The following is a 13,343-nucleotide window of genomic DNA, read 5'->3' as shown; positions in this document are numbered from 1 at the left end:
CATTGTGATTGCAGCATTCAGCATCTTTATCATAATGTCTTATTGTTGCTGCTTTGTTTCCATTTTCATTGTCGCAGTCATTGTGTAAGTTGTTTTCCTGATTCTGTTTACTTTACTCTGTATCAGGTTATCTAAGTCTTCTCACACCTCCGAATTCTTCATAGTCATCATTTATTATGATATACTCACACCCTTTGTTCCGCCATTCCCTAATTGATGGACATTTAATTTGTTTTTAATTCCTGACTTTGGCAAAAGATTTACTTTAGTTACATCCCCTTCAATGACCTACCTTGCCTCATTGTGACATGGTGGGGACTCTCAATTCTTTTTTTTTTTCACATGTTTTTTTATTAAATTTATTTAATATATTTAGTTTTCAGCATTGATTTTCACAAGAGTTTGACTTGCGAATTTTCTCCCCATTTCTACCCTCGCGCCCACTCCAAGATGGCATATATTCTGGTTGCCTTGTTCTCGAGTCAGCCCTCCCTTCTGTCGCCCCACTCCCCTCCCATCCCCTTTTCCCTTCCTTTCTTGTAGGGCAAGATAAATATTTACGCCCCATTGCCTGTGTATCTTATTTCCTAGTTGCATGCAAAAACTTTTTTTTTGTTTTTGAACATCTGTTTTTAAAACTTAGAGTTCCAAATTCTCTCCCCTCTTCCCTCCCCACCCACCCTCCCTAAGAAGGCAAGCAATTCAACATATGCCACATGCATATCATTATGTAAAACCCTTCCACAATACTCATGTTGTAAAAGACTAACTATATTTTGCTCCTTCCTAACCTATCCCCCTTTATTGAATTTTCTCCCTTGACTCTGTCCCTTTTCGAAAGTGTTTTTCATTACCTCCTCCCCCTATCTGCCTTCCCTTCTATCATCCCCCTTTTTTACCTTCTTCCTCCTTCTTTCCTGTGGGGTAAGACACCCAATTGAGTGTGTGTGGTATTCCCTCCTCAGGTCAAATCTGATGAGAGCAAGATTCACTCGTTCCCCCTCGTCTGCCCCCTCTCCCTGCCTACAGAACTGCTTTTTCTTGCTACTTTTATGCAAGATAATTTATCCTATTCTATCTCTCCCTTTCTCCCTCTCTCATCCCTTAATTTGATTTTTTTTAGATATCACCCCTTCATATTCAACTCACCCTGTGCCATATATATATATATATACATATACACATGCACACACGTACATACATACACACACACATATATACATATATACATATTCCCTTTAGCTAGCTACCCTAATACTGAGGCCTCATGAATCATGTACATCATCTTTCCATGTAGGAATGTAAACAAAACAGTTCAACTTTAGTAAGTCCCTTGTGATTTCTCGTTCTTGATTACCTTTTCATGCTTCTCTTGATTCTTGTGTCTGAAAGTCGAATTTTATATTAAGCTCTGGTCTTTTCACTGAGAAATTTTGAAAGTCCATATTTTGGACTTAGAGCATGATACTCAGTTTTGCTGGGTAGGTGATTCTAGGTTTTAATCCTAGCTCCATTGATCTCTGGAACATCATATTCCAAGCCTTTCGATCCCTTAATGTAGAAGCTGCTAGTTCTTGTGTTATTCTGATTGTGTTTCCACAATACTCAAATTGTTTCTTTCTGGCTGCTTGCAGTATTTTCTCCTTGATCTGGGAGCTCTGGAATTTGGCAACAGTATTCCTAGGAGTTTTCTTTTTGGGGTCTATTTGAGGAGGCAATGGGTGGATTCCTTCAATTTCTGTTTTACCCTCTGGCTCTAGAATATCAGGGCAGTTCTCCTTGATAATTTCTTGAAAATGATATCTAGGTTCCTTTATTGATTATGGTTTTCAGGTAGTCCAATAATTTTTAAATTATCTCTCCTGGATCTATTTTCCAGGTCAGTGATTTTTCCAATGAGATATTTCACATTGTCTTCCACTTTTTCATTCCTTTGGTTCTGTTTTATAATATCTTGATTTCTCATAAAGTCACTAGCTTCCACTTGTTCCAATCTAATTTTTAAGGTAGTGTTTTCTTCAATGGTCCTTTGGACCTCCTTTTCCGTTTGGGTAATTCTGCCTTTCAAGGCATTCTTTTCCTCATTGGCTTTTTGGAGCTCTTGCCGTTTGAGTTAGTCTATTCTTTAAGGTGTTGTTTTCTTCAGTGTTTTTTTGGGGGGGTCTCCTTTAGCAAGTCATTTTTCATGTTTTTCTCACTTCAGTCTCATTTCTCTTCCCAATTTTTCCTCTACTTCTCTGACTTTCTTTTCTAAATCCTTTTTGAGCTCTTCCATGGCCTGAGACTATTTCATGTTTTTCTTAGAGGCTTTTGATGTAGGCTCTTTGACTTTGTTCACTTCTTCTTGTTGACTTTCTTGTCACCAAAGAAAGATTCCAAAGTCTGAGATTGAATCTGAGTCCATTTTCGCTGCCTGGTCATGTTCCCAGCCAACTTACTTGACCCTTGAGTTTTTCGTCAGGGTATGACTGCTTGTGGAGTAAAGAGTACTTTGTTCTAAGCTTGAGGGGATGCGCTGTTGTTTTCAGAGCTATTTCTATACAGCCAGCTCTGCCACACCAGCACTCCTCCTTCCCCAAGAACCATCAGCCTGGACCTGACTCAGATCTTAAGCAGGCTCTGCACTCCTGCTCTGATCCGCCACTTAATTCCTCCCATCAGGTGGGCCTGGGGCCGGAAGCAACTGCAGCCGTAGTTCTGTAGCTGCACCACCCCTGCTGGCCCCGGGGCAGTGGCTGAACCATGAACTCCTTCCACTCTGTCCCCCGCAGCTTTTCCCACTAACCTTCTCTGTTGTCTTTGGTGTTTGTGGGTTGAGAAGTCCGGTAACTGCCACAGATCACTGATTCAGGGTGCTAGGGCCTGTTCTGCCCTGTTCCTGGTCTGGTTGGTCCTGCTGCAGCCCACGCTGGGCTCCGTTCTCCTCCGCTCCCAGCTCTCTGCATGATAGACCTCATCCAGCAACTATCCAGTTTGTCCTGGGCTGGAGCCCTGCTTCCCTCTGCTATTTTGTGGGTTCTGCAGTTCTAGAATTTGTTCAGAGCCATTTTTTATAGGTTTTTGGAGGCACCTGGGGGGGAACTCACACAAGCCCCTGCTTTCCAGCTGCCATCTTGGCTCCGCCCCCAATTCTCAGGCCTCTCAGTTCTTACAGGCCATGCTGGGAGCAGAGATCCTACCAAACCTTTCTGGACTATGTGGCCAGCCAAAACTAGAGCTCTTCCTCCCCAGGCTGCTGTGGGGGATATGACAACTTTCAAAAAACATGGACTAAATTTGTGAGCCAAAGGTAATCCCACTATCCTTAAAAAAGAAATCAAAGTGTTCATGAAAGACTAATAATGTTTTTAGAATACGGTGAAGAAATTCCATCTACTGATGCAGTTTGATCCTACTCCACAACATATGGTCTTAGTCCCTGGTGGCAGCTAAGTTCAGTGACTTGCCCAGGGTCACACATTCACAACGTGACATGAGCAGGCCTTGGACCCAGCTTTTCTTGATGCTGATGCTAGCTTCTTCTCCAGTACAACTTGATTATTTTTGAAAATTGGTACAAATAAAAAGCAGGAAAATTAACTTACTTCTCTCATCAATTTTATATGAGCGTACTCAGTGCAATATGATGAAATGGATTGCTGTAATTCCTAAAAGCTTTAACAAGGGTGCTATTTTAGAAAACAGCAAAATGCAGAAGACAAAAATTAAGAAAACAACGCCTGGATTTAAAAACAAGTTACCTAACCGTCTCATGCCATGGAGGAGAGCCCTAAACTTTCAACTAATTAAACCTTAGGAAAAGACTATCAGTTGTCTGAGTAAATGTTCCAAAGCAACACATCTATCTATGTGGTTATGTGTTTGCAAATCTGTGTATTTTTATAGAGAATTTCCCAAATAATTCATAAACATTACTTAAAAACACAGAAGGGAAATAAGCATGCTACACTGTTTGGTTGTTAATAAGTATTGGCTGGAATGGGATCAGACATCCCCCACACACACACAACACTGCCTCCCCGTGCCATCCATCCCCCCATGCACCCAATGTTTTATTTCTGAAATCGGGAGCTTTCTGAAATACTTATTTAGAATTTGTTTCTTACCATTAGGGGCGTAAAGTACAGTTTGCTAGCTCATGCTACTTTGACCCTGGAAAATACCAATGACGGCTTCAGGACCCATACTCTTACTATTACTGGAAATGGTAAGTCTATTTAGTTTCATAAACCATAGAGATAACTAAATACAATGCTCACATTTTACGTGTTTCTCTCAAAGATGCCTCTGTTTTCAGCAGATCAGCGAATTTGTGTTCATGAGCACTGTTGACATGACCTCTCAAACTGGCCTTCAGCCTCGAGTTTCTTCCCCCTTTGCTCTTTCTAGGGACAGCGTAATTGTAGAATGGGGTGAGAAGGGATGGGTGTGTTTGTCTGAGATATTCCTGTGACAATGTGAGCCAAGAGGAAGATGTTATGAGCCCATTTCTCCTCTTATGAAATGGACAGGCCCATTGCAATTCCCCTGGGTGGCCTGAGGGGCAAGTGGAGACTTTGAAATTGAAGCCCCCACCCCCTTCTGGTGCTAGGAAGCAGATAATGCCTGTGCCCAACTCAAGGGGATGCGGCTAGGCCAATCCTTCCATTCCTAGTACTTCTGTGGGTAGTAGCAAAAGAAAGATGGCTGGGGAAAGCTAAGTAGAAAGAAGTGTCCATGACCTCACATCTGCTCAGCTTTGGAAGAAAATGGGGGAGGGAAGAGGAGGCTTACAAAAAGTATGTGTAGCCCTGATCCTTCCCTTAGGTGGTTTCTACCGAAGGTAAAAAAAAAAAAAAAATATTTGGAAAGGTACTTTGATTTGTTCTGGTTTTTTTTTTTTAATAGAACATAGCTCATGAGTGAGGCAGAAAAATCAACACAATAGTAGTTTAATGAGTAAAGCTCACTTTTCAAGCAGAATGGCCATACACTAATTAGAATACTACTTCATGTTCAGACTGATGAGAAAGTGCCTCTGGAACAGAATTTTTTTTTTTTTTGCATTGTCAGCTTTCCCAAGAAGCCATCCAAACTCAAAAAGAACTATCATGGTCCCATCTAATTTAATGTTTAAATTCTTTATCTGTTAAATGGTAAATATTGGGCACAATGTCATGATAGCATGAAGTACAAAATTAGTGGAGTTGATGCCACCGGTTGTCTCCAAGCTTGAAAATAGATAGGAATGGCCATCATTTTGTTTTTCTGGCTTGAAAATCCAGCAGTGATATCAAGGGAAAAAAAGTTCACAAAAACACTGCTCCTCCTTTCTGAGAAAATCAGCCTCAGCCATCCAGGAGACAGATTATTCCATTTTCCTAGAGGTTTCTCTAGGCCTCCTGGTTTGCTTTTAAGAGAGGATCTTTTTATTTATCTTAGATCACTAGAGGACTAGGTCTATTCTTATTACTTTGTTCCATTCAACGATAATTTATTTAGGCCCTGGTATGGACCACTGTACTAACTATTGGGGATATGAAGACAAAAATAGACAACTGTCTCTGCTTTCCTAGTAGCTTATATCCTATTGGATCAAGTAGATCAGTTTCAGTATTATTCAGATTTTAGTATATTTTGGGATTAAAGTTTAATCAAAGTTCAGTGAAGAGCTAAAGTAATCATAAAAATACTAATAATGTGTTTTGTGTTTGTATTTTAAATACTCCATGATACGCTTGAAGACTTAAGAACTGTCACCTTTTTAGCACATTCTTAATAACTTTGCAATAATAATGTGCTAACAGTATTTTAAGATACAAAAAGAATAAGAAATACTCCTGAAGTCCTAAGGGGACTGATTTTAACCATTAAACATGACAGCCAGGAAACTGTTCTTTCATTGGTTGGTATTTGGAAATCCCAGGGGAAGAAACTCCCTCAATTACTGCATGTTTACACATTGTCTATTACCCTCCAGTGCAGCCTGAAGCTGATTAAAATGTAATTGGGGGTTATTTAACAAAATAACTAAAAATAAAATAAGCATAGTTAATATTACATTTTAGAACTTAGGTCTCTCTGCATCCTGCAGGGATCCTTATGTACAGATTAGTGGCCCCCCATCTCTACTGAGGTTTGACACCATTGGCCAAGGGCACTGAGAAGTTAGGTTGGACCGTACCCCAGATCCTTCTGATTTCTAGGCCATGCTGGCTCAGAAAGCTATTCAGAACCTAAATGCAGGGATTCTTCGAGTTACAAGTGATTGGTGTGATTGACATTCCTGGGAATGGTCGTTCCCGTTGGGTGGCCCATTTACCTTGATCCCTTCACTCCTCCCTCTTGGGCTCATGTTGATTGCTTCTTTGTCCATTCATTCTCCTTTATTTTTCCTCTTCTGTGAATACAGTCATTGTATACCCTGTTCTCTTGGGTTTGCTTTTGTTGATTCGCATTATTTCCAAAGAGTCTTTCTAGTTTTATTCCTCATATGTATATTTATGTAGTGTTCCATTTCATTCCATTCACTAGAATGTAGACTCCTGGAGGTCAGGCACTGTTCTTGCTATTTCATGAAATCGTAGAATCACAAAATCGGCAAGCCAGGAGCTCCAGCCCTCACATGCATGAGATTCCCCCAAGTGGTCATCCAGCCTCTGCCTGAAGCCCTCCCTTCCATTTTGGATAGCGCTAATTGTTAGGAAACTTTTTCTCACGTGGCATCTATGTTGTCTTCTTTGCAATTACTGTCACTTGTTCTTGACTTGCCCTTTGGGGCCAACCAGAACAGATCTCCTCTGCACGTTCCCTGGGAGTCTTCTCTTCTCCAAGCTAAATAGACCCAGTTACTTCAAGCAATTCTTGTATGTCATGGACTCAAGGCCCCTCGCCAGCCTGGTCATCCTCCTCTGGAGACACTCTAACTTATCTGTGTTCTCCTCAAACTATGGCACGAAGAACTGAACATAGTCTTCCATGTGTGGTCTGGCGAGCATCTACCACTGCATCCTTCCTGGAAGCTTTTCCTGTCATTACAGCCCAGCAATACCTAAGACTTTTTGGCTGCCCTGTCACTATGAAGACTTCATTAAGCTTGTTGTCCAACCAGCCCCCCAGATCTTTCTCAGAACCACTGCCCAACTATGCCAGTCCCATCTTACACTTATACTTGGATAAAACTTTTTACTGATTTCCTATCGAATGTCCTCTTATTAGTTTCAGTCCAGTGTCAAACCTGTCAAGAACCTTTTGGATCCAAACCCTGTCAGCCAGTATATTGACAGTTCTTCCCGTTTTTATGTTCGCTGCAAATTGGATAAGCATGCCATTCATTTATCCCTTTATCTCAGTCATTGCCAGAAATGTTCAACCACGTACAGCCAGGCATCTCCTGCCACGTTGCCTGGGAACCATTAACAACTACTGGAGTCCAGCTGTTTGATTGGTTCTAAGTCCACCTAATGATATTGTCATCTCCTCTACCTCTCTCCTACACTTCATCAGAATAGCAGCTTTGCTAAAGTCTAGGTAAATTACATCCACAGCATTTGCCTCATCTCCTAGTTTTGTAGTCCCATCCTAAAAAAGGAAATGAGGTTATGGCATGATCTGTTCTCGAAGCTGTGTTGCCTTCTCTTTGTAATTATGGCTTCCCTTTCTAGATAATGATCAAATGTCTCTTTAATGATGCTTTCGGGAATTTTCCCAAGAGTCAAAGTCAAGCTTATGGGCTCCAGTTTGCACAACTGGAAATTGGGCCATCCATGTGGCCCCCTCCTGTTCTCCATGATCTTTCCTTCCTCAATGACAGAGTCTTGGCCATCGCATTGGCCAGTCTCTCAGGACCTCAGCATGGAGGTCATCTGTGATGAGTGAAGTGGCTTCATCAAGGGGAACTGGAGGCTCTCTCACTCTCTTCTTGTCTTGGGCATCAAGTCCTTTTTAGTATATTTTTGTTCTGTCATTTCCAGTGCAGTAGTGATTCTCCTTGGCAGAGAAACCAGAAGCAAACTCCCAGTTGAGCAGGTCTGCCCTTCCTGTTGCCCCAAGCAAAGTTTCCATCCTCAACACTGAGCATAGTGCCTGTCACATATTAAGCACTTAATAAATACTCATTGATTCTTTAGTTAATATAGCACAATTTTAAAAAATATTCCCCTCCTGTTGACCTTGGATCAATTGCCATTTTTAACAATGTGGAAATTTTAAACTGATAGTTCTTTGTTTTGGATAACCCTTTCAGGGCACTTTCCCAAAAATCTGTTATTAGATCACAGGGTCTGATTCCTTTTATAACCTTGACTATGTACTGCCAGGTTATTCCAAGACAATATAACCTTAAGATTATTTTTTATTCAGTCACCGTTACCTAGCCAAGTGTCCTGCATAACCTTTTTCCTTGAGGGGCTAGATGTGGGACTTTGGTTAAAACCTATGATGTCATCCACACGAAGAACACCCAGTATGGAAATTCCCTCCATCAATCCAGACTCATTAGGCTCTTAGAGAGTGTCTGGGCCATTGAGAAGTTTGATAACTTGCCCATGGTCACAGAGCCAGTATGGATAGGAGGAAGGACTTCAGCCCTGGGGCTTCTTAGCTGCCATAATATTGCCTCTCATCTTTCACATTAGCATGTACTTAGCAACTATCTGTTGTCTTCACTTGTTCTCCAGAAAAGGTTCAACACATTTCAACCTATTTGAATCAGCAGTGAAGAAGTGAGTTTGTTTCTCCACAGTGCCACCAGCATTGACTTTCATTGCTTTTCATCACTTTTTTCATTTTGATGGGTATGAGATTCCCTTCATTCTAAAAACCTGGCAGCAGCTTCCACAGACTGCTAAGAAACCAGGTCTCTCAGAAGCCCAAGAGAAGTGGTAGCGTGTTACCTTGCTGTGTCATGTTGGAGAAGGGCTTTGATCAAAAGATACCGTGGCTTTTCCATTGACTCTGTTCTGTTTAGTTAAGCTAAGTCATCATTCTTTTTCCTTTAAGCCCGCAAGCCAACCAAACCCAACCAACAGAAGACTGAATTCTGGTTACTGAGCATTCATATTTATAGGATTATTAATATTCTAACAGCAAGCAATTTTTCTTTTAAAATTAATATTTGAAAGTTTTACTATAGCCTTAGGTATGATATTATTTGGGAGTCACTTTTTAAAAAGGGGAACCTAGCTAATTTTAATAATATAAACCAGTTAGAAAAATAGTATTGAATATAGAGAAATTGGCTTCTTCCTAGCAACTGCTTAGGCCATGTCTAGTAAATAAAGTACGACATACCAATAGACCAACCCCTTTTTATTGACTTATTAAGCAGCAAAAGAAAAAGTGACCTCACCAAAGTCCCTTGTTTATTTTAGCAGAAGAAATACAGGGTAAATGCTGTTAATACCACTTCTTTCTTGTGGCCCTGCTGACCAAGCCTCCAAATTTCATCCTGATCTCTTGGATTTATTCTAGCATTTGTTTGTATCAGATCATGCCATTGGTATTCTGTGTGGAATGAGCCCAGACAGCACTGGAATAATAAACAGTCAAACAGCTTATAATGCTAAAAAATGAATTTTAAAACCTATTGTTATACAAAGATAAAATATCACAAAATTAAAATGGATTCTGTAACTGGCTTAAATGAGTTTCTATCACTGCACAATGGTTATGATTTTTCTCCTCCTGATTTTTTTTTCTTTTAAACAGAAGAGTCATCATTTTGGCTTCCCTTGTATGGCAACATGTGCTGCCGATTAGCTGCTCAGCCAGCTTGCATGGCTGAAGACGCATTCAAAGGATTTCTTAATCAGCAGGTTCGAATGCTTTTACATATCCTTTAGCTGTAGTGAATGCCTGTTGGAAGTATTGGAGAATATTACACCCAATTAAATCTGTATATACTGATGTTGCTCTCTGGCCTTCTTCCAATAGGGAGAAGTCTGTTGTGGAATAGCAGTTTATGGGGTTATTAAGGTGTCTAAATTTAATCAATCATTAGACCAGTGTTGGTGTGCTTACATACTCAATACATAAATCGAGAAGATCTTTGTTGAAATTGGACTTACAAGGGGAAAGTCTAACACAGAGTGGAAGCTTAAGAGGTTTTTGCTGTAGGGCTCTTTGACCCAGGATTGTAGTCCTGTCCAGAGCTTGACCTTGGGGCTGCCCTGAACCTCTGGGGGATGGGAGATGATCAGTATCAAGATGGTGCTCACCTCTACTTCTCTGAATGCCATGACTGTAAAGGATGTGGGTATGCACACTTGTGTGTGTGTGTGTGTGTGTGTCCATGAACTTAAATTTTTTTATAACAATTTTAATGTAGTTGGTTTCCTTTGTCATCTTAAATATTTTATTTCATGCGTTTAAAAACATTATTCTGAGAAGAGGTCATAGATTGCCCAAAGGGCCTGGGACAACAAACAGTCAAGAACTCCTGGTGTCTGTGCATGTCTGTGGGAAGAGGAGGGCAGGGGTTGACCAGAGGGAGATCATTTGTTATGTAAGGAACTCTTCCCCACTTTCCCCCATCCCAGCTCAAACTGTGCCGGATGTTCAGTGGCAACAGAAGCCCTGATTTGGGGAAGGGGAAATGCTTGACACCCTTCACATAAGGCAGTTACTGGCAGAGATGAGACTTTGGCACTGTTGAGGCCTCTGGGCTTCCAAATCTGTCCCTCTCCCACCTACTACTGATTTATTTATAACCATAAATAGTTATTTCCATCCAGTAAATAATTCATTATGGACTATAGTGAATCAATAGCTTTTTTTCTGAGAGAGATTCCATTATTAGAAGAAAAGAAAATTTGCATTCTTACTGAGTAGTTGACATTTGCAATGTTCTCAGCAAAGTGTGGCAAAACAAGATTTTGAAAATCACCGAGTTATTTTTCGAATTTTGCCAGGTCGTTGCCACTGGGTTTAGAACAACAATTTTTAATAGACTTGCTTCATCTGGTGAAAGATCTCCTAGAACAACATATTGATTATGATTTTGTGTGGGGAGTAGCTCTGTGGTATTTTTATTTCTTCTTTAGTCTAGATTCTTTGTGAATTTGGGACTTTAATTCCCTGAAGCTAACTTGCTTTTTGATCTCAGGAAATTGATTTACTTCACAGAGAATTAAAAGGGAAATCTCATGTTTCAAATTGCAGAAACAGGGTAAACTTGGAGAATTTCAAAATTTTATTAAAATTAGCAAAACTGAGAAAGTTACTAACTTGCTGATTATTTCTTCCTCAGCTAATGGTCGATGGCATGAATGTCTGGACACGGTTCTACTGTGTGCTGAGAGGTGGCCAACTCTTCTGCTATTACAGCCCAGAAGAAATTGAAGCTAAAATAAAACCCACTGTGGTAGTGCCTTTTAACAAGGTAAAATATGATACTCTTAGGCCAGTAAGGATTTAAAAAAAAAGTCCTAAAAAAGACATGGCTTTTGGTCACTTCTGAGTTAGCCAGTTCAATTCTGCCCCCACATGTGAAATAACAGTGAAACCTGGTCCCTTCTCTTCTTTCCGTTTCGGACCTTGTCTTCTTAGTGGGAAATCTTATACACCCTTTACTTTCCATGCACTGCTTCTGTTGATTATCTCCAATTTATCCTAAATGTACCTTGTTTGTACACAGTTGGTAACATGTTTTCCCTTCCGCTAAACTGAGCTTTTTGAGGACAGGGACTGTCTTTTGCCTTTCTTAGTATGCTCAGTGCTGAGCACAGTGCCCTGCACATATTAGGTGCTTAATAAATATTTGCCCAAGAAGACTCAAATTAAAAAAAAAAAAGAATGAAAGTGAAAAGTAGCCTGCTTCAGTCTGTATTCAGTATCAGTGGATAGTTTGCTTCATCGTGAGTCCCTTGGATCTTTGTATAGCTAAGTCACTCACAGTTCTTTATCCTACAGTATTGCTGGTTCTGCTTACTTCACTTTGCATCAGTTGCAAGGTTTTCTGAAATCCACCTGCTTGACATTTATTATACCATAATAATATTCCATCACAATCATATACCATAGCTTGTTTAGGCATTCCTCACTCGATGGGTATCCATAAGTCTGATAGATAATATATTCCATGTTCTTCTGATTTTCTTATAATATATCTCTTTATATCTAGATCTTGTATCCATTTAGATTTTAGCTTGGTAAATTGTATTAGGATATTAGACATACCCAATTTCTGTCAAACTGCTTTCCAGTTCTCCCAACAATTTTACCAAAATAGTGAATTTTTATCCCCAAAGCTTAAATTTTAACATTTGTCAAACATAAGGTTAGTATGACCGTCTACTGCTATGTATTATATATCTACCCTTTCCACTGATCCACTTTTCTTTTTCTTAGGCAGTACCAGAAAGTTTTGATAATGATTGCCTTGTAATATAGTTTAACATCTGGTACTGCTAAACCTCTTTCCTTTTTATTTATTTTTTTTGTTTCCATTAATTCCTTTGGTATTCTTGACCTTTTGTTCTTCCAAATGAATTATTTTTTTCTAGCTCAATGAAATACTTTTTTGACAATAAGGAGACTAGATTAGGTAAAATTGCCGTTTTTATTATATTGGCTCTACCTACCCATGAACATTAATATTTCTCCATATTATTTAAATATAACTTTATTTGTATAAAACATGTTTTATAATTATGTACATGTAGTTTGTGGGTTTGTCTTGACAGATACACTTCCAGGTACTTTATGCTGTCTATGGTTATTTTAAATGGGATATCTTTTACTATCTCTTCTTGAAAGGTTTTGTTGGTGATATGTGGACAGACTGATGATTTATGCAGGATTATCTTATGTCCTACTACTTTTGCTAAACTTATTGTTTCAGCTAGCTTTTCCAAGTATATCTAGGGTTCTCTAAGCATACCATCATATCATCTTCAAAGTCTTAATTTTGTTTCCTCATTGCCTATTTTGATTCCTTCACTTTCTCTTTCTTGTGTTGCTGCCATAGCTAGCATTTCTAGTAGAATATTAAGTAATAGTGGTGATAATGGGCATCCTTGTTTCACTCCTGATCTTATTGAAAAAGCTTCTAGCTTATCCCTATTACAGATAATGCTTGCTGATGGTTTTAAACAGATGCTTCTTATCGTTTTAAGGAAAAATCCATTTATACCTATGCTTTCAAGTATTTTTAAAAGGAATGAGTGTATTTCGTTAAAAGCCTTTTCTGCATCTATTCATATAATCATGATTTTTATTGATATAATCAATTATGCTAATGGTTTTCCTTATGTTAAGCCATCCCTGCATTTCTGGTATAAATCCCACTTGGTCAAAATGTATAATCTTTGTGATATATTGTTGTAGTCTCCTAGCTAGCATTTTATTTAGAATTTTTGCATTCA

At 39.4% G+C, this 13,343-nt stretch overlaps 1 protein-coding gene across 1 annotated transcript in view; it reads left to right on the top strand.

Annotated features, from left to right (window-relative positions):
* RTKN2 (rhotekin 2) overlaps nucleotides 1-13,343 on the top strand; it is a 74,041-nt gene that overhangs the window by 48,082 nt on the left and 12,616 nt on the right. Inside the window, exons 9-11 of the mRNA XM_036736459.1 lie at nucleotides 4,113-4,207; nucleotides 9,688-9,794; nucleotides 11,228-11,359. Of these exons, the coding sequence (XP_036592354.1) occupies nucleotides 4,113-4,207; nucleotides 9,688-9,794; nucleotides 11,228-11,359 (334 nt within the window). The remainder of the gene's footprint in view (nucleotides 1-4,112; nucleotides 4,208-9,687; nucleotides 9,795-11,227; nucleotides 11,360-13,343) is intronic.

This window comes from Trichosurus vulpecula, chromosome 8 (assembly GCF_011100635.1).
Source record: "Trichosurus vulpecula isolate mTriVul1 chromosome 8, mTriVul1.pri, whole genome shotgun sequence".
NCBI classification, from domain to species: domain Eukaryota; kingdom Metazoa; phylum Chordata; class Mammalia; order Diprotodontia; family Phalangeridae; genus Trichosurus; species Trichosurus vulpecula.
Note: the sequence above shows the minus strand (reverse complement) of the source record. Positions and strands in the feature narration are given on the sequence as shown.